At 42.5% G+C, this 22532-nt stretch overlaps 1 protein-coding gene across 3 annotated transcripts in view; it reads left to right on the top strand.

Moving 5' to 3' along the window:
• The first annotated feature begins 3431 nt into the window (after nt 1–3431).
• Nucleotides 3432–22532, top strand: part of BIO1 (adenosylmethionine-8-amino-7-oxononanoate transaminase) — a 143292-nt gene continuing 124191 nt past the window's right edge. For 2 of the 3 annotated variants that reach the window (XR_015688319.1, XM_087665116.1), the window contains exon 1: nt 3432–4269. Coding sequence is in view for 1 of the 3 variants with exons in the window: in XM_087665116.1 (XP_087521242.1) it covers nt 3455–4269 (815 nt within the window). In the remaining 2 variants the exon portion in view is untranslated. The remainder of the gene's footprint in view (nt 4270–22532) is intronic. The other variant, XM_087665117.1, reaches the window with a different exon arrangement.

Raw genomic sequence — 22532 nt, 5'->3', positions numbered from 1 at the left:
CCATCATTGTTACCCAATTCTACCTCCTCTACATGCTCCAAGCCATCTTTGACCTCCACCCCTTATAATATCGACCCCTCTATCTACATACTATCCTCATCTATGTTGGGAACATTGCTTTCATCATATACTCTCGCACTTCGGGGAGTTGAAGACACAACATACCACCATCGAGGTTGTCGGGGGTTTGGATAGAAAATTATATGTTCAAAATCACATACAAAGAGAGATTTAACATTTGTGACATATACCATGCCATAATAAAATTTTAAAAAATAGTTCATGCACTTGTTCATAATGGGTCAGCAAGACAAACGTGTCGTGCAAATCCATCCATCTTTTTTCGAAATCTATTTCAAGAAATCCAGATGGACATCATCGACTGGTTGCCCGGGCTCCTTCCAGTACCACTTTGAACCATTGCATATCGAATATGATCACGGAGAAGCTACGATAATCCACTGTGATAATACTTTGCAAGTTCCCAAAATACTTCATCTCATCTATAATGGTGTTTGGATTCGTGGCTTGTCGTTGACTCTCTTGCTCGAACTTTGTCATGACACCACAATCCATTGTGGAGAGCATTTTGTCGATACACTCCACGCAAAAATGTCACTCACGTGACCATGCCGCACTGTATATTTTGTATTGTATATTGAAAGGGTTAGATTAGTTGTCACATATAAAATCTAGATACGATGGCTTATAAAACCTGTGGTCACCTTTGGACTACATCCCCTCGAGATTTCCCACTCCTTAGTAGAGACCTCCACCTCTTTGCGAGAGGCTGTGATAAAAGCTCTATATAACCATCTCATAGACATAAACCGTGGCATCTCCTCCATGCCCTTGGGATATCAAATTAGTTGATGGCGCGTACTACGTTGAAATTCGGATCGCGCTTCTTCTTAATCTTTCCTGGTTTGCTCTACATGTGATGCCAAGAGGCATATTTCACGGTGGATTCCGTGAGGTTTTACGGTGGATTCCGTAAACTTTGTTGATCGGGGCTCGTACAGAAAGTGGATTCTTTGTGCGAGAAGTTGATGGGGACGCCTATCCTTTTCGGGCGTTTCATTAATTTAGTGTGTACATGGGTGATTCCATAGCGGGTGATTTCGTAAAATACATATTAAATTAATAAACGTTTATGAATTTAGAGTGCGCACTTGTGATAAATTAAGGTTAGGATTGATTTCTAACCAGTTGATTTATTTATGTAGCTGAAGACTGCTAGGTATTCACTTTTGTCGGTTTAATTGTATTATTTTACTAACGATTGTGAATGCTTCAGTTGATGTGTAGAGATAGCAGCAGTGGTGGAGGAAAGCATTGGAGGATAGCGTGTATTCGAGTTATCACTTATATTTTGACGGGCGCATACCTTAGGCATGGCGCCTATATTTTGTCGCGCCTATTTATTGAGGCATTGGGATATTTATTTATTATTTTGTATGCGCATGGGCGCACGATTATGTTATTTGTATTTGGACATTATATTGGGTATGCCTGACTCTTTGGGCACCCGTCCATTAGCTTAATTTCTATTTGTGCTAAAGCAAACTCAAAAGCCAAAAGCGTGCTATTTTGTAATTTGGGCTATTATTTGAGCTTGAAGATTATTAATACATAAAATACATGCTTTGTGGAGCGCTCACACAAGGCATGGGGGGAGATTGCACCCAATTGGTCTCTTGTTCATGTCGTGCATGCTTTTTACCTTGAGTTTTGTGCAAAAAGTAGAGTTCTTTTGTTCTTGGGGACCTTTCGGCATTCACTATGCGAGCATACAACATCCGATTTGTGCACCAACATGTGAGCACCACACTTTGGACATGTCTCCATAGTCTCGTACTCTCCTCAAAACAACACGCAATCGTTGACACATGCATGGATACCAAGCTTCACGAACACTGGCAGTAGCGGCAATGGGAAGCTCTCCTTCTCTCTCTTTCTCTCTTCCTCCCTCTCCCTCCCAAAGGCACGATCTCTTTTACTCTCTCTTTCACTCTTTGTGGCAAAATGCCGCGTTCTTGTTTTAACCGCTTTTTTTTCTTCTCTAAGTACCATTGCTATTTGCGTCGCAAAATAGCGATATCACTGATATGCGTCACAACTATCCGTTGCTGTGCCCCTATATCCTTGTAGTGGCTCACCTCGTTAAGGGTTGTTTCAAATATAATGATGTAGAGAGTGCTCTGATGGCAGAAGAGGTAAACATGAAGAACATTGATGTAGTTCGCACTTCTTATGCATTGGCTATTAGAGGTAGAAATGGTGGCAATGGCAATAATAACTGTGGTAGAGACTCATAGTAGCCTAATAAGGGCAAGTCTTAGTCTCACAAACGTAAGACCTCTTTGATATGTTATTATTGTGGGCAGTAGGGTCATATTAGGGCCGCAATGCCATAAAAGACATAATGATAGGTGCAATGAGAAAGGCAAGGGGAAAGTGCTGGATAATGCAAAGTTTGATGATTGTACCATTGTTTTTAGAGTAAGTCCAACATGACGATTGAAGAGATAAATGTAGTGTAGAGTGAATTGGATGATGATTGTGTGCTTCCACTTGAGCTCTACCTTTCATGACTAATACATAGAATTAAAAAGCATTAGATTTGCATGTTTGTAAGCTTGTGTGGATGTTAGGAATTAAGTTTTGATTGTGCATTTGCATTTATGTGGTTGCATAAAAGTATGTGTTGTATAAGTGGCTTTATGTTTTATGGGATGGGATGCATGTGGGAGTTTAGGTATATGTGTGTGCTATAGGTTTAGCATTTAAGAAACGTAATTAGGGCATATTAATGTTGGTTTCAAAAAGTGCATGTGTGTATGTGTAGTTTGATATAAGTGCCTTTATATTTGATGGGTGCATGTGGTAGTCTAGATGTATGGGTGCGCACTAATGCTGAAGTCTAAGAGTACATGTGTGTTTAAATAAGTAACTTGAGCTTTACTTGTAAAAAAGCAATTATTGAAAGAAGATCTAGAGAGTTTGACTCTCAATTGTGGGTCGACATTGGAGAGAGAGAGAGAGAGAGAGAGAGAGAGAGAGAGAGAGAGAGAGAGAGAGAGAGAGAGACCCAAAGGCACATGCCATAGGTTGCGGATTTAAAGGAATAAATATTTCATAAGTGGTTGAAGAGAGAGAAAGATGAATTATTTAAGAAAGTAGAAAAAAGCAAATATTTTTTTAAAAAAAAGTTTAGAATGCACCCAATGCATGCCATGTGGGCTTGGGTTTTTCTTTTGTCACATTTGATTACATTGGTAGATTTGAAAATGAGTATTATATTTACAGTACATTATTATTAGAGCTTATATCTATATTCTATGTATAAGCTGTAATAATAATGTAGTACTCATTTTCATATATACATATATATATAAAAGATATAAAACTCATATATGCTAATACGATGGTTAGCTTACGAAGGAGCGCAGCCATGGCGTCTCAACTACTGTGGACGCGATCAAGCTCAGCTGTACAGCAGTCATGGCGGCACTGGTTGCTACTCCGGCGTCCCTTCAGCAGTCCCGCGACAAGCGACCTTCCTTCTCTGGACTTGTCCTACCCCGCCTTCACCGTATGGGGATCCAACACGGACGTCGGAAAAACCCTAGTTTCCGCAGGCATGGCTGCCTCTCTCCTCAGCAAGGGGTCCAGCGTGCTCTACTTGAAGCCCGTGCAGACTGGATTCCCGCGGGACTCAGACTCCGGTTCCGTCTTCCGTAAGGTTGGCCGGGTCCTCTCCGCGAGTAGCAGCAGTGCCTGTGCCGGATTTAAGAAGGTGCATCTGTCCAACTGCATCCAACACGTGTCGCCCGCGGTAGCAGCAGCCATCGATCGGCAACATTCTGAGCTCCCGCCTCATTTAAACAAGCTGATTAGCTTGCATGGTCCCTTCAGGTACGCGGAAATGGTGTTGGAAGCTAATGAAAGGGATACTGGCCTGCTGCATACCGTCGCAAGAGCGCCAGTATTTGGTGAATCTCCCAAGCATTCCACTGCAGCCTCAGTTTTCGTTGCTGCGACTCTGTGGAGCTGGTTTCGTGCGGTATCACCTCATCTGGCGGCACGCGAGGAGAATTTCTCAGTTTCTGATCTGACTATTTTGCAAACTTTGGCTACCATACTTAGCGAGTTTCCCAAAGCAACCGATGCATCATCAGGTACCACACAAAAGTGGGCGCTCGTCGAGACTGCAGGTGGTGTTGCCAGTCCAGCACCATCAGGGACCCTTCAATGTGACCTCTATAGGTGCGATGTACCAGCTTAATACTTTCTAATTCCAATCAACTAGTTCTGACTTGCTAGAGATAAAGTTTAAAACATGCTGTGTTGGCACTTGATACGATGTCAAATCATTTTGCAATCAAGTGTGACTTTTCCAGATGTCAAAGAAGCTTTCTATTAACAAGAAACGTGGGCGTCCAATCAATGTATACATTTGTTTGCAGTGTACTTTAATTGGACTAATGGTGAGATGGAGAGGAGGAACTTGGTTACACTTACTATATGAAAGTGCTTGGATTCAGTTCTAGCGGCCTAATTCCAGTCCACCGCTTCTCCTCTTGTTAGAGGGTGATGGATACACATACATTTATATGTGTATGCATATACACATACATTTATATGTGTATGCATATACACATACGTATAAGCTTATATAGTTAGGTGTATATCTGTATTTATGTAACGAGTCTGAACTGTTTCAAAAACCTTTAAATGTGATTAAGGATTACCCTTTTTTTTGTTTGAACTTGCATAGCCCTAACCTTGGAACCCGAAACAAAAACATGGTTTTTTTCAAAAACTTTGGAATGCGACTTGAGATCACCCTTTTTCATTGGGAGTTGCATAAAGATCAATACACAATGCAATAGTTACATGCTTTATTCATATGCATGTGTGTATTTGTGCACACACACATGCATACATATACATGTATGTATATGTTACATGCTTTATACATATATATGCGTTGTATTTAGTAAAATTTATAGGATTATATTTACAAAAAGGATTTTGTAAGTTTAGTAAAGTAAAATGGGTCATTGTAAGGCCTTATAGTATGTAAAGAAATGGTATTTCTTAATATCTTTTGAATGCATGTTATATAGATGATTTCTTATAGGTGGACTCCTCAGGACCTCACTGTATTTGTGCACACACATATGCATGCATGCATATACATGTATGTATGTATGCCATATGTATGTGTGTGTGTATTTTGTGTCTTTTATATATATATATATATATATATATATATATATATATATATATATATATATATATATATATATATATAGAGAGAGAGAGAGAGAGAGAGAGAGAGAGAGAGAGAGATCATTAATATGGGTGCTACTTCTTGTGTTATGCTAAACGGTGGAGTCATTGAGCCCTTTTTCCTTGTGTGCTCAATTAGATAGGTCTGTCCTCTGAGTTCTCTCTTCTTTGCTTTCACACCATTTTATCATTGTTATCACATCTTTTGGATATGGCACAACTAGCTGGCTTACTTCTCCCTTTGCAACAACATTTTGTTGATGAGGCATTGGTAGATGATACATTTATAGTTCTCAAAGTAGATGCCTCTAATCTTTGCAAAGCTTTAGATGTTTGGGAATTGTTTGGACATGTGTTAGGTCTCTGTATCAATGCTGCCCATAGAGACAGGGAACGCCCGTTTCGGCACATAGGAACGGATTAATGCATTCCGAGAGGTTTGAGCCCATGAAATGTTGATGGAACATTTCAGCTCGTTCCGTGACCCATTCCCTCTCGTTTCGGGCCGTTCCTATCCTTTCCAAGGCCGTTCCTTGTTTGGAATGGCTGTTCCAGCACAAGACATTTTTTTAATTTTTATTTTTTAACTTTCATTTTTGTAAGCCTGTTTCCCGCCCGTTGCCTGTTGCGCTCCAGCCGACTCCTTGGCCCGTTTCCCGCCGACTGCGCTCCCGTCGACTATCTCACCTATTGCTCGCGAGTCGCGCTGGTGCTCCTGCCTGTTCTGCGTTGCTCCCGCCTACTCCTGCCGACTGTCCCGCTTGCTCACGCCTCTCCCGCTGCTCTCGCCTGACCCGCCTGTCCCCACTACCTACTCCCACATGCTCTCGGGACCCGCCTGCTTGGCCCGCCTCTCTTGCTTGGCGTGACTCCTGCTCGCAATCAGGTGAGGTCTTGAGGGTCATTATCTTGATTCTTCCCCAAATTTGGGCCATTTTGGATCAGACTTTAGTTGTTGGTAGTTGCCCCAAAATTTGGGCCTTTCTCAAGGATTGGAATTTGGGACTTAAATTTGGCATTTTAAATCAGTCATTGGTCCAAATTTGGGAGCTTAAAATGCACCGAATTTTGGGGCATTTTCAGCAAGGGAATGCAGGCTGGAATGCCCCTAATTTGGGGCATTTTGAGTCAATTATTGCCCCAAATTTGGGAGCTGAAAATACGCCCAATTTTGGGGAATTTTCAGCAAGGGAATGCAGGCTAGAATGCCTCAAATTTGTGGCATTTTCAGTAAAAGGAATGCAGGCTGAAGTAGCACCAAAGTTCTGGCATTTTTAGCAAACATTTAACACACGCATGTTGAAAATTTGGCTGCAAATTTCTGCAATTTTATTGAACTTTACTGATTATTTGTCATTTTTATATAGATGGCAGCATTGACATCTATGGGATCTTCATCATCCTCAGTAGGTACTTCATCAACAACTGGACAAAGTCGAAGCACTACTTGGTTATGGTGGGATGAGGTAAGATGCAGGGGTGCCATTGAGAGGCTCGCCCTTGGAAATGTAAACTTTGCTCTTATGGTCGCACTAGTGGGGCTGATAAAGTGAGAGCCCATCTTCTACACGAGGAGGGGAAAGAGGTGCATTTTTGCACCAATGTATCAATTGAGAAAAGGCAGGAGTTACTTGACCGCATACCCACTTCTATGGGGAATTCACATGCCAAGAGGTCTCCAAATATAGCAGTGGATCCAACAACATGGACTCCAAGGCCAGGAGGGCATGGTGCTTCATGTAGAAGACCACCAGGATTAGTGGCTATGCAGCCTTCTCGTGGGCCATCAGTGGCAGTAGGTCGTGGCGTTAGACAGAGTTCATTGCACACTTCATGGGAACCAAAGAAAAAAGAGGAAACAGATGCAGCAGTGACACGCTTTTTTAACCATGACCATATTGCATTGAAATCAGCCAGGTCACCTTATTTTTTAAATATGGTGACAAAGATTGCAGAGTATGGACTCACATATAAGTCCCCTTCATTAGAAACTATTAGGACTACATTGCTTCAGAAGGAGAAAGCAGCCATAGAGATTGCAACAGCAAATATTCGCAATCAATGGGCAAGAAATGGAGTGACGTTGATAGCAGATGGATGGAGTGACACATGCCATAGGTCCATACATGGCGTTGTCGCATATTCTCGTGGAGATGTATACTTTATTGGTAGTCATGATGCTTCAGAGATTGGAAAGAGTGCAGATGTATTGGCATCCGAGTGGTGCAAGGCAGTGTAGGTTGTTGGGGCAGAAAATACAGTGCAGTTTGTGGCAGATGGTGAACCTACAAACAGGGCAGCAGGAAACATTTTAATGGCAATGTATCCACATATCACCTTTAGTCCATGCATGGCGCATTGCTTGAATAACTTGTTGAAGGATATTGGGGACTTGCCATGGATTGCATCTCTTGTTGCGAAAGGCAACAAGATTATCATATTTATATGTAATCATCAGCACTTGCATGCTGAGTTTCGCAAGAGAAGTGACAAAGAACTTCTCAAATACTCCGATACACAATTTGCATATAACTTTCTTATGCTTGGTCGATTGCACTATTGCAAAGGTGTAATTAGGGAGCTATTTGCTAGTGATGAGTATGAAAATTGGACTGGGGCTGCCACTGCTACTGTTGTGTTATGCAATGCATATGTCTCTGATAGAGACTTTTGGGATGAGGTGAATCGCACCAACCAAATGGTTGATCCTATTATGCACATGTTGAGGCTTCCAGATGGCATGGATCCATGCATTGGAAAGATCTATGAAGGTATGGATCGCATGATTGAGAGGTTGGAGAGTTTGGAACCAAATGCAAACAGGTATGAGCAGATCAAGGAGTTATGCATCAGCAGATGGAATGAGTATGACTCCTCTATGCATGGTGCAACATATGTGCTTGATCCTGAGTTTCAAGGAAAGATGGAAGAAAGAGACCTTGAGGTGGTCAAGGTTTGGAACACATTGCTTGCCAGGCTTTATCTTAGTCGTGGAATGCAACACAAAATTAAAAATTAGCTCTGTGTACCGGCAAACATTAGGGATGTGTGGTACAGAGGATTCACTAGAGGACATGACAAATATTGGGGCTGCTTTATGGTGGGAGGACTACGGGTAGAAGCTCTAGAGTTGCAGAGTTTGGCTATTCGTATTTTTAGCCAAACAATTAGCTCTTATTGTTTAGAGCAACTATGAAGCTCATTCAATCACATTCACTCAAAGAAGAGAAATCGTCTTAGTACAGTGAAGACAAATGACCTAGTTTATGTAAGCTTCAATCTTCGCTTGCTAGCTCGTACATCACTTGCAAAGGCTTATTCTTTTATACATTGGGAAAAAGATGACGATGATGATGATGATGGTGATGGTGATGGTGAAGGTGATGGCGAGGATGTTGTTCAGCAGGATGAGCATTCAAGCATAGTGGAGCCATCTTCCATGAATCAGAGCAGTTAAGCCTTAGCAGTTAGCCTTTTGGAACTTTAGAGTATTGACTTGGAAATTGGGGCTCTTGTAACTAGGATCTTTAGACTTTAAAGTTTAGTGCATATTTTGTATCTTTGCAATGCACACTTGTTGGACTTATGCAACATTGTTGATTACAATGTTGAATCATAAATGTGACAATCCATTTCTGACTACAATGTTTTGAATCTTTATTATTGTTGAAACTTGATTATTATGTCTCTAATTTCACGAATTATGGTTGATATGATCTCTCTCTAGATTCTAAGACTTAAGTGTTGATTCTCTCTCTCTCTCTATATATATATGTGTGTGTGTGTGTGTACATATATATATATATATATGCCGTTCCCTCCGTTTCTGTTCCCTAACTTTGGGCGTTCCCCCCATTTCCAGGGGTTCCCGTTCCCCGTTCCTGGTAACTACGAGGCTGCCAAACTCTCCCTTATTGCTTGTACTAGCTTGAATTGGGGTGGCATGGTGTAGTTGTTTAGCAAGGATACATTGTCAAGAATCTTGGTTATCCCTTGTGTGTGGATATACAACCAAGACTCTTTTTGAAATGGATATTACAATAATTGGAAGCCAAGTTTATTTATTGGAAATCTCAAGCTTGGGCATTTCGTGTGTGCCTAAAAGTGTCACAGATCATCATGGTTCCATGTTCACTCACTTTTTGCCATTACTGCTTGACTAATGTTGCCTTGAAGGATCTCACCTCACTTTCACTTTATGCTGTGGAAGAAAGATTTTGTGCATACTGGCATATCATGGATATCTTGGGCTCATGTTTTCACCCTGAAATCAATGGGTGGTGGGGCTGTTTTGGATGTTGAGTCCTATATGGTAGCCTTTCGTTGGTCTCTTTTTTAGGCAATGTGCACTGGCCAGCAACCCTAGACTATTAGAGTCCATACTTTTTTTGAGGATCGGGTTTTTCGGCATGGTAATACGAAGATTTAGGGTTCATGGTGACATGTGCTTAATGCTGGGGTTCCGTTCTCTTCACTTGCTTCAATATGATGCTTTCCAAAGTCCAATGGCATTTGGTAGAAGAGGCAATAATAAAAAAACCAAACCTTTAACTGAGGCAGAACTGGTAACACACCTATAATATTAGTCCTAACTGAAATACAAAATACAGCATAAAAGGATCAAGAAAGAAACCTATAAACTGTACTAGATGTTTCATATTGAGATTCTTTGATTGTTGAGTTAAATAAAAAAGACAGCTAAGTAAATACTAGATGCAATGGAAGCATAGTTGTCAGATACGAAAGGTATGATACGGTACGGCATGATAAAATACGGTACTAAATAGTACCTTATGATTTTATAAGGTACGGTATGATATTAGTACGAAAAAAAATTAAGGTGATTTTTTAAATAACAAAAACCATAAATCATCAAATGATAGATCATAGAATACATGTTTAAAGTGGAAATAGCCATTTCATTACAGAATAAGATGAATACATAGAGTGACCATCGCGGTCGCACGGGCTGTGCAAAACATGTGATACAACTACAGTCTAGTATATCCGATACAATAAAAAAGAGGGACCTATGTCATATGAATCTATGATGAGGCATCACTATCATCATCATCATCATCATCATCATCAGAACCATCTGAGTTCTCATCAAGAGAGTTTGAAGATGACTCCTTGCCACTTGGTATTTGATGATGAGACACACTCATACTCATCCTCATTGATGAGGTTACCATCTTCTTCAAATGATGGCTCCCTAGGTGATGGTTGTGTAAGCAAGGGGGGGATGTCATCATGAGGACAGGATGTGAGCTACTAGAGCCTTGCCTTACATATGTCTGCAAGCCACTCGAACCATCCCTCCTCAATGATGGAGGGCGTCGAATGACCATGCCCCTGCTACCACCTACTCGAACTCCTCGCCCATGAGCACGTTGGCTGCGAGTGTCACGAGTATCTGTTGCTATAAGCTCTCTATAGAGCTTTGCAAAAATCATCTCCTCCTTATCCACCTCCTTATGTATACTCGGAAGAGTGTCGCCCGTCAACTTGAATGTATCAACATTCACCTACACAATGCAGTGATGTACGTAAGATTAATCATTGTAAATGCTAAAGTCTAAATTGTAAAGTATAAACTTCAAAGTTCAAAGTTCAAAAGTTAAAACAACAAATTTTAAATTTTAAATGTTATGGTTAAGTGTTTGAACTTTACCTGCTTCAGACTACCCATTGTCATCATAGCTCTCATCATGCATAAGTTAGTGGTGCAATAAACTAGCCGCTCTAATTGTCGTGTGCTAAGTCGATTGCGAATCTTTGTGTGAATGAGAGAATAGACATTCCAGTTTCTCTCACATGCACCCAAAGAGCAATCCTGGGCAAGAACCCTCATGGCTAAGGGGGGCTGAAGGCTCTCCAGTGCGTATCCAAAGTTTTGCCACCAAAATAAAGGCTTCGCAAGTGACTCTCTCCTCCAACAAGTGGGAGAAGCAAAAGACATATGTCCTCTGTGATCTGCGTAGCATCCTAGCTACTCCAGCGCTGCATTGTGGTCATCCACAGGGACCACACGAGTCAAATAAGCAAGCTGGTCCGAATGGAACTCTATCATCCATGACCGCCGGTGACTTATAGGCCGGATATACCAATGCGGCAAAATCATGGATGGGCTTATGCATCCATGCCCATCTCCTCTTTGCTATCTCTAAAACATGTGCACGCTGTCTCTGTGATCACAGTACAAGTACGTGCCTCCACCAATGCCGCTCTAAAGAAGTGAATGAGAAGGTCCATGGACCCCTCATAATCACTCATATGTAACACCCTATAAAAGGGAGTCACAACAATGACAATGGCACAAACTTTTTACCAAAACTGCTCATTAAGGCATAAGCGCTGCATGGCTTTGGCCTCCTCTATCTCATGCTCATCCCACTCATTCCATAAAGTGGACACCATTGTCTGGCACAAGGCGTGGACCGCACCTCATAAAGGCGCTCCAGCAATAACCATATGTAAGCAAAGCGAGTTGAAGAAGGCTTCTTTAACTCTAGTATGCTATGCTCACGATACATTGCAAGCACCTTTACCTTTACCGTGAAGAATGTGACAATTGATGTAGCTTTGCGGACCATCCTCTTTACCCACTTGAGCTTCCCAATGTCCTCCATGAGCAAGTCCAAACAATGACTTGCACATGGAGTCCACACAATCGTAGGGAACTCGGACTCAAGCAAACGACGCATGCACCGACAATTCGATGCATTGTCGGTTACAACTTGCACCATATTTGAGGGGCCTATCTACAACCGCAATTTACAAATTACAAGTAAGTATACTTATTACTAACAATACTTGGAAATTGGAGGTCAGAGAGAGAAAGAGTCTAGAGAGAGTTGAAACTTGAGCCTTTCAAGTTTCAAGTTTCAACTTTAAACTTTCAAGATTCAAGAATGAAGAGAGATGGGGCCCGAGGGTTGGGGGCCATGCTGCTCGAGGGGGAAGAGAGAATCGAGATAGATCATAGATACTAGAGAGAAATTAATTATTAGAATAGGGAGATAGATAGTTATCCATAAATTAAATTTCAATTATGAATCATGATATTATCATAATGAAAGAAAGTGAAACAAATTTAAAAGGCAAATTGCAATGTATACCTCAATGATAGCTTGTCGAATGTGGCAGTAGATGAATGCGCCCATTATTTTTCTCCCCCTCTTACCGGTATCTATGGCGTGCAAAAAGTAAGTGCCGAGTGGACAGGAGACGAGTATGTTGATGATGCCACGTTTCTTACGATCACTCCATCCGTCGGTGAGAATGGAGCAACCATATTTTATCCATGCGACCCAAATAGGATCAAGGGCTCTAACAATCCTCTCCTTTTCTTCATCAATCTTTTTCGTCCTCATGTCATTGTATGTAACACCGGTCCATCCTTCACATGGACCCACATTGGCAATGGCTTTTATCATCTTCTTCCATTGCTCTTGCTTTAGGACATTGAATGCAAGATTGCACGTGTGCAATTTCAATGTCCACAAGTCGTCGTCTTTCTCTAAGAAAGGCAATCGATCCACGCATATGACCGGGAGCTTGAGAGAGAGAGGATTGTCTCTCCGGCATCGCATGAGCCTCCACTCTTTGTCCTTTATTGGAGCCAGATGCGGATGTGGATCCCCCACCACCAATGATAGAGGCCTCTCCTGCATCGGTTGAAGATATGCCCACATTGGATGCTTGCTCGTTAGTAGGCATAGGAGTTGGTGCCGATAGGCCACTTCCTCCTCCTCTTGTGGATCCCCCTCTCATCTTGGCGAGAATCTCCTCTGCAATGTTTTGAGGGATCTCCTTGCATGGAGCAACTTGCTCCCCCGTCTAGGATGTTGGAGAAGCCGAGTTGCACCACTTGTATAGCGTTTCCTGCAATACTTGCATGAAATCAGCCTTCCTTCTCGGATAGGTTGGTTTAACCTGATTAAGCACTTAATTACAGCAATTAGCAAATGAACATAAACTGAAATGCTCACTTTACCTTCATAAACTTGGACAGTGGACACCCTGTTGGCCCCAAAATTGGTGCCCCTTTCTGTATTTCTTTAATTTCAATTGCTGATGGATAAATTACAAGCGGAGATTTCACAATCTCCTTGGCTGATTCAAAAGCCCCTTGCTGTTCCAATAATCAGCAAAGCATTCGGGCAAATTGCCCCTTGATTTTCACCCAGGACTTGCTTTAATGGAACCCCAACTGGTCAAATGCTGCCCCAAATTCACAATAGATGGGCTGGCATCTGAAATCCTTACAATTCCACGAATTTCCGGTGCTGATTTCAGTGTACAATGCCTTTGACTGATGGCACGGGTCCCAAGGTGGCTGCTAAACCCTAATTATTGCTGTAATTTAGGGTTTACAGCATTAAACTCTCTGCTGTCCACCAAATTTGGCTGTACTTTGCTACCCATGGTTGAGAATTGCTGAGAATACTTGAGCATAGACTGGAGGTTATGAGAGAATGCTGTAGAAAGAGAGAAAATCAGCTGAAATGTATCTTCTGATTCGTAGCTCTGATAACAAATCTGATGGCACCAACAGCTTCAAAAGGGGGGTAAAACATCAGCTCGGCTAGTGAGCCCTCCTTTCCTACCGTCGCCTCTCTTGAGGCGGAAGAGAAAACCTGCTGCCCCCTGTCCTGTCGCGGTGCGCGATCACTTGTTGTCGCCTCTCAGAGCGATAAAGGCTTGGGCCCTAAATGGCTGCCTCATAGAGCAGTATGGGCTTAACTAAAGTGTCAAAAAGCCACAATTTGGTACGAGGCTCTTGAAACTGTATGTGTGCACACTGCCGCTCTAGAGCACCCAAAGCTGCATATGCCCGTGCAAGCCTAGCCTCTGAAGTCTCTTTCCATGAAAACTGTGGCCCCTTGAAAGTGACCCCAAGGTATACATATTGTCTAACATTTCCTAGGCTAGCCGTCATACATAAAGTAATGCTCTGAGCGTGTCACCCAAGCTGCTAAGGTGTTAAAGACCATGATTTTAGTATTTTTTTCGAGATTAACCTTGAGACCTTTCTCTTCACAAAACACATGCAATGCATCCAGATGCCGTTGTAGTCCCTCTGGTGAATTGGAGATAAGCACCATATCATCAGCATATAACAAAATTGGTATCAGTACCCCAGCCAAGTTGACTCCCATACCACCCCATCTCTAAATATAATCGGAGATCTCGTCAATGTACAGTCCAAACAGCAAAGGAGAGAGGGGACATCCTTGCTTTACGCCCACCATACTAGAGATTGAGTCTATTGTGTCTCCAGGCACTCGTACTCTCCCTATCTCACAGTTTCATACAATGCATAAATACACCACTGCATATCCTCTAGGACCCCAATGGCTCGCAACCTTTGCATGAGCCTTGCACGTGGCATAGCATCAAAGGCTTTGCGGAGGTCCGCAAAACAACAGTAGATTATTTGCCTTCGTGATCGTTCTTCCTCAATCAAGGCCCTTAGCGTGAATATATGGTCTAGCGTATTGTATCCCTGGTGGAAACCGGCTTGTCCTGTTATCGTATTCTCTTTGTTGCAGCCCACCAACTCAACTCATGCTCCACAATAGAGGCGTATATCTTTGCTAGCATATGGCCAATCATAATAGTGCGGTAGTTGTTAGTGACGAATGGATCTCCACTCTTAAGAATCGGCACTATTGTGTAGTCACATCAGCTTACTAGAAACCCCTCACATATGGCTCTATTGAAGAGATTTGCCAAGATAGGGGCCAGTGCATAACATGCATGTGCAAAATGCTCTGCCACAAGGCCATCTTGATCATGTGCTCTCCCATTCTTCAACCTCCAAATGGCATGTCTCACCATCTTTTCGGTAAAGAAACCGCACTGTGTTGGCCTAGAGTTTGATGGACAGGGTATTTGCTCTTGTGATGGAACATCGTATAGTGCCTTAGCATGTTCATGCCAAACCATAGGTGATGTCAACTGGATTGGGGGTTGTCTCCCGTGAAATTTTCTCCATGCCCTCTTGCTGTCCTTGCTCAGAAAGAGTTGATACATCTTTGACTCTAGTTTGGGCTAAATAATCTCTCTTCTTTTTTCGCACAAGACGACGCAAGACATTTTGTGCCTGCTTATGTGTGCATGTCCCTAGTGTAATATCCCTTTATAGGCCGGGTCCTAGTCTGTTTGCACTCATCATCATACCAAGCATTTTGAGGGGCAGTACCATTGCGTATTGCAGTAGGGTCCATCTTATATGGGAATGCCTTTGAGATTGCAGCATGTAAACCCTTCGCTAGAGATCTAGTGGCTTCTTCCAATGGTTCATGTTAGTCTAGCCGACTTAAGCCATCTCGTATTGCATCATTATAGATGTGCGACGTTTGCTCTAGAAATTCATAATGCGGGAATGCGTGTGACTGTGTGCATGTTTCTTGTCTCTGACTACATGCTAGAGTAAATTTTAAGATCTCACGGTTAGCAGCTATACTGATCGGCTTATCAGATATCTTGAAATCCTCGATTTCTAGAATTAACGTTGGCGAGCCCATCACATAGTCCACACTGGCCCCTTTTTTGCTATTCCAACAAGTGAAAGTATCCACTCCCGGCCATCTTAATAGGCCATTGAATATAGCCAGTCCATGAGCACTTCCCAAAGCTAGCAGATGGGATCTATATGCTGTCAACGCCTTATCTTGAGATGTCCTGGCAAGCCCTAGTTCATCCAAAGCCAATTCCTTAAACATTTAATGTTCAGTATCATAAAAGGTAGATTGCTCATTTCCTGTTCGAGCATTAAAGTCTCCCACTAGTAGTATGTCCCCAATACTTGCATATCTCGTAATATCTTCATGTAGTAGTTCAAATGGTGATCCCTCCCCAATAGCAAATGTTGAAGAGGTAGGTCTTGGAGGCTCTCATGATAAAGAATAGCCACCCCTCCTAACCCCCTGGTTCCTCCTGGTCTATGGGGTTGAGGTCTGTATACGCTCTCCCATTTGTATCCCACAACATCTGGTAATCTAGAATTCGTACACCGATGTGTCTCTGTATACATAGCCATATCTATCCCATGAAAGGTGTCCTCAAAATAACCTGCATCGAGTCTCATTGAACCATTACAATTCCAAAGGGACATCTTTAGCGCATAGTAACATGGAACAGGGAACGGGGACGGGGTCAGGGTCGGGGACGAGGGACGGCTAAAAGCAAGGAATAGGGGCGGGGGGTGGGAGGGAACAACATACATAAATAGCATTTGAAAATGTATGCATATGATGTGGTGGATGGATGTGTGGGCATAGTAATAAGGGGTGCCCATTTTGTAGCTTCTCGTCCCAATCCCATCCCCATGTTAGAGCCCCCTCTCATGGTAAGAGGGGATGGCAATTTATTATTCTTGTCGCCGTGGGCCCGTCCCTATTCCCATCCCTAACCCTAAAACTGGTCCCATGTTACGGTGTGTGTGGGTGAATGTATACTACGAAAGAACATGCAAAAAAACCACCCCCTAAAAGACACCCATTCCCACAACCCACCCAAAAAAAAAGACTGTCAAAAACGTCCCCTAACAGGGGACGTGACAAGGGGATAGGGGGGACGGCTGTTGGGGATGGGACAGGGGATGCCCCCATCCCATTTTTGCGTCCCCATTTGGCCCATCCATTCGGGATGGCGTTTCCGCATTCCAGGGCCTCGGGACGGCTGTTCCCAGTTACTATACTTTAGCGTCTCATAGGCCTTGTATCGTCATTGTGACCTCCGTTCTACTATGATTACTCTACCATCTCTATACACAACATACTTGCCTTCTTTATGTGCCTCTAGCACTTTTGACATGCAAGCCCTTCTGTGCTCTAGCTGTGCAGGTGTGAGATCCTCATTGAGGTAAATCTTTTCACCCTTCAAAGCCTTTCTTTTTGATAAGAAGGCCATTTTGCTATCCATATCCCCAAATTTCAGCATGAGGATCTGACCTCCTTGGCCATTTGGATCACCTATCCTCTAAGCATTCATAATGCATGTCTCATTTGCACCCATCTTGGCACAAAGTGTTTTAGCGTCCTCTTGGGGGTTTCCTTTTTTAGTCCACCCCACCACACGTACATGCAATGCACGGAGTTTCCTCTTTGCTTCCTCCTCTAGTGTTGCATTCATCATTTCTACTTTGTTTTGAGGCATCCCTTTGTTTCTTCTGACTACCTCGATCCATTGTGCATTTTCATTCATTGTTTGCTGAACATTTTCTACTTTCTTTTGAGCTCCCTCTACCACATTCACCCATGTGTGCATGTCTTTTTTCAAACTTTCCACCTCTTTCTTTAATTCTGGTGCATCTGGCATTGTTGTTTGTGCATCCATCATTGACTTGTATGTCTCTAATTCATTCTTACATGACTCTAATTGCCTTTTGAGTTCGGTAAATCTCCATGTCCTTGGCTGCTATATGCGTGCATTTGTATTGGATTTCAATGTATCCATATCTGCTTTCCAAGCATCCCTTACCTTGTTCAAGTTATCTATCATATCCATTTGCAAGTCAACCTTGATTTCTTTGTATTTTGCATCATCCCAGCCATTAGAGCATGATTTCCTATTTGCTTCTACAGCATCACTTAGTTCTTCCCTGAATGTCTCCTGCAAATTTTCATATACGTCTTTTTGCTTTGTGCCCATATCATTCATGACTTTTTGCTGCATATTGCCACACATCCCCATGCACGCTTTCAGGTTTGCATCCATTTTAGCATTCAATTCCTTTCCCCATGTTTCATGCATCGCATTCATGTCACTTGTCACCTTGTCAAACATTGGCATACATATTGTTGCAATCTCAGCTCTTATGAGGGCTTTCATGTCATCCAAACCATTTGTTGCAGTCGGCCTTTGCATCTTTGTCCATCACTTGGCACTTGTGGAAGTGGCATTTTCACGAGCTCTCTTGTTTTGTCTATAGTAGAACTTTTCGTCCTTAGTGGGGGTCTTGTACCGCCCTTCTGATGCAGTTCCTCCTGTGGTTGGCCCGATTGGTTGTGTATCAAGTTCGGTCTCATGTCCACTGGTTTCTTTGTCAGTAGTCTCTACCATCTCGTAGTTTAGGACAGCCACTCAGTGTGCTTGCATTGACCCTACAGACCCTTCTTAGACAGCATCCAATGCACATCGACTTCCAAGGCAGCCGGAGTCTCCTTATGCAGAGACGTGACTGTTTCTCTGCGCAGAGACGTGCCCTTGATCACGATAGGTCTGCTTCACGCCAGAGAGGTGTCCACTGCCCCGCTAGTCATCAGCACTGTAACATTTGCCCCTAGGCACCTGCAACAGTGTGTAGGCAGACGGGCGTCTCCAGAGTTAGTCGTCATGTGCAGAGTCAATGGCTACGTTCTCGCATCCAGCAGTCGTCACGTGTAGAGTCAGTGGCTACGTTCTCACATCCAACAGTCGTCACATCCGGAGAGAGAGAGAGAGAGAGAGAGAGAGAGAGAGAGAGAGAGAGAGAGAGAGAGAGAGAGAGAGAGAGGATAGGGCTGAGTACTTAGCGGTGAGCACACTACAGTCTGCACACATTGCCCTGTTTTCATGCAGGTTGAGCACACTCTCATGAAGCTGAATTTTCGCACACTAATCATTGGAGTCTGAATACTACCGGTTGCACACGGTGCAGGTTGAGAGCTGACCACGCTGGCCACACACACACACACAGATGAAATGAAATATTAACGTCTACAAAAGGCCAAAATGACCTATGAGACCATGAGTTACAATCATGTGTATGATGGTACAACTATTTGGGCAAAATATGTATGTAGCACAAAGCAAAATAAGAAAGGAAACTAACTCTGAGAGAGAGAGAGAGAGAGAGAGAGAGAGAGAGAGAGAGAGAGTCTTGAAACTTGAAAGTTGAAAGGGAGGGAAACTTGAGAGGCCGGAGGGTTGGGGTAAAGTTGAAAGAGCAAGAGTGAGAGAGAGGCGATGGGAGATGAGAATGGCAAATGCTTTGATAGGGTGTGGGATAGACGGGATGGGAGATGAGATTTGAGAATGGCAAATGCTTTGATAGGGTGCAGGAAAGAGGGGATATTCGAGAATGAGAAATCAGGAGTCCATTCAAGAATCAAGATCCAAGAGAGGAAGATGAGAATGGTAAGTGCTTGCTGAATTGGTGTGGAAGCATGGAGGAGAGGAGCACCTTTTGTAGATGAGAGAAGGGTCAAAGTTTAAACAGTCAAAGAGGGGTCAATTGTCAAATAGAAGGCTGCCAGCTAGAAGGAATCCAAAGAGGGCTGGGGAGGGGAGTGCATGGCTGGAAAAGGGGGTGGGATGAGGTATCCAAGGCTTCTCACCCCCCAAAAAGTGCCACGCAGGCAGGTGGAGTACAAGCGGGGGCGCGGGAAATGCGTGACGCGGGACACAGGACGCCCAAGCGAGGTGGCCTAAATAGGTGCAAAATCACGTACGAATTCGTATGGATACGTACCGCACGATACTGTACGAATTGTACAGTACCTCGTACGGAGGCAACTATGAATGGAAGTAAATGAAAGAAGGAAGTGTGTGGCACAAGACTTGAAAAATTGTGGCTATGCCTAGACGAAATGAAGTCTAACTAGCCTAAGGTCTCTAAGGATAACCTAGGACACCTAAGAAACTAGCCTAGGGAAATATAATGATTGAGCCAATTAGAGATGCCATAAGGCGCTTGAGTGAGGGGGACATCTAGGATCCAATTGCACTAGTGGCTACCCATTGATGAACATGGATACCAGGGGTGGAGAATTTGTGCTACCTCCTTGGGAAAGACCCCCTCTCAACTGCCTTGGAAGTGGCACTACCACTGTTGAAAGGGGATGAGTGTGAGAGAAAGCAACTAACTATGGAGGAGAGAGAAATAAGAGAGTTGATAGTAAACAATAGACTTTGTGAGCTAAACGAGAGTATACTTACTAATTGACATAGTCGCAGGGGATGTAGGGGACATGGGCCTAGAATGTAGGGACCCCATCTTGAAATGTGGGATCTGTCTCCAATGCGTCTTGGAAAGGGTGCATCTCCATGCAGTGGTCCATCACAAGGGGACGTGTCTTAGGACGGGGGGGATGGACCGCAGGGAATGACGTGTGTCATAGGATTTGTGCTATTCATATTGTTTCTTGTAGTCTTCAGTCTACTAGTTTTATTGTTTCTCAACTTGTATTGTTTCTTTCAACCTTCAGTTTGAGGACTCATTATTTTGTGGTCATTGTTGAACTTTAGTCTTTATGTCATATGGCATTTATGATTTCTTAGTTTTGATTTTTACTACATTTTTCAATTTGTATTTTTTCTTGTTGTCTTCAATCCGAGTACTCATTATTCAGTGTTTATTGTGGACTACAACATTTTTGAGTCACCATTTAGCATTGACAATTATTACTTCTACTCTATGGGTAGTCATTATTCATTTAGGTTTCAACTTTCATGGCTCATGCATTGTTTTAAACTTGTATGGGATATTTTTATAAGGTTTTTGAGTTAGGCTATTGTATTTGTTTAGTCTCTTTATAGAGTATTTCAGTTATGTCTAGAAAATATATAATTTTTAGGTCCCCATTCTCATCCCAATTCCTCGTCCCTCCTCCCCTATTTTCCTTCGTCCCCCAGCCCTTGGTGACTATGCTTGTTGAACTATAATGAAAGATGAAAGTACAACTAAGGTTTAGGTCTAAGTTTGACCTAACCACACTTCCACCTACTAACTAGAGCTAGATTTGTTTACTCTAGAGCCTAGTGTCACTACAATAATATCCTAAGACACTAGATGTACACTATACATTGACACTTCAATAAGTGACCACATTACATAACTTACATTATTGGGCACTGTCGAGAATTGGCAAATTCTAACACCCCCTTGCAGTGCTAATGTGATGAAGTACAAGGAAGATCAATCACCAAAGGGTAGTAAGTTCAAGGACTTTAGAAAAGCCTTAAACTTCTCATGTGGTAATGCTTTGGTGAAAGTCTATAACATTTTTATGTGTAGGAACATACGTCAAAAAGATCTCTCTTGCATTACATCTTTCTTTGACATAACGATAGTGGACCTCAATGTGTTTTGTGTGAGCATGAAACAAAGGATTTCGTGCTATTGCAAAACTATTTTGAGTGTTTGAAAAAAAGAGTGTAGGACCCTCCAATGAGATCTATAGATCAATCTCCAACAATCTACGTAGCCATACACATTCAACTATTGTTGTGAAAGTTGCCTTGTACTTAGCCTCACAAGATGAGGTAGCCATTGTAGGTTATTTCTTGCTAAGCCATGAAATGCATGAACGGCCTAGAAATAAACATTGTCCACTAGTATACTACTGAGTGTCTGAGTCACCACCCAATTTGAATCGTTGTAAGCATGTAGTTACAAGTCTCCCCTTGGGAAATAGTAATGCATATGTTTGAGTACCTTACAAATAGTATAAGATCTGCTTAACAGCCTGCCAATGTGCATGTGGGCTGTGTATAAATCTGTTCACTTGAGGTATTGCAAATTGTATGACAAAGCGTGTGTTGCAAAGATAAATAAGATAGCCAACGACTTACCTGTAAATTGCAACATTAGACATCTCATTACCATGATGCATGGACAGTTTCAGCCCTGGCTCCATGGAAGTGCTTAGAGGTTTATAGTCTTGCATGTTTGACCTATGCAAAAGCTTGTCCACATATTGTGATTGTGACATGATGATACCATGTGAATTGAATCCCTAAATAGTAGTGTAAGTAGCCCATATATGTGATAAAGCAAAAGCATGTTTCAAATCAGCCTTGAATTCTGCAATTTTATCCTCTCTAGGTCTGGTGAGCAGCATATCATCCACATAAAGAATGATAACTAGCAAGTCCCTCCCTTTCATTTTGAATGTAGAGTTTGGAAGCAGTTGAGACTATTTTTGAACCCAATGGTGGCCAAATAGGCATCAATTATTTTGAATACCATGCACAAGGAGCCCACTTCAATCCATAAAGAGCCTTATGAAACTTGCAAACCAAGTGCTCTTTTCTTTCCACCACAAACCTCAGAGATTGTGAGACATAGACATCCTCATGAAGGTCACCATTCAAGAATGTTGTCTTTATGTCTAATTGATGCACTTTCCAAGTGTAATGTGTAGCCATAGCAACAACACACCTTGCAATACTCATGCAGGATGTAGGAGCAAATGTCTTCTCATAATTGATGCCTTTCTTCTAAGCATATAGCCTGTTGC

This window comes from Lygodium microphyllum, chromosome 24, assembly GCF_053477565.2.
Source record: "Lygodium microphyllum isolate KBCC chromosome 24, Lygodium_microphyllum_v1.1.10, whole genome shotgun sequence".
Lineage (NCBI taxonomy): Eukaryota > Viridiplantae > Streptophyta > Polypodiopsida > Schizaeales > Lygodiaceae > Lygodium > Lygodium microphyllum.
This window is presented reverse-complemented; position numbering and strand designations above follow the sequence as displayed.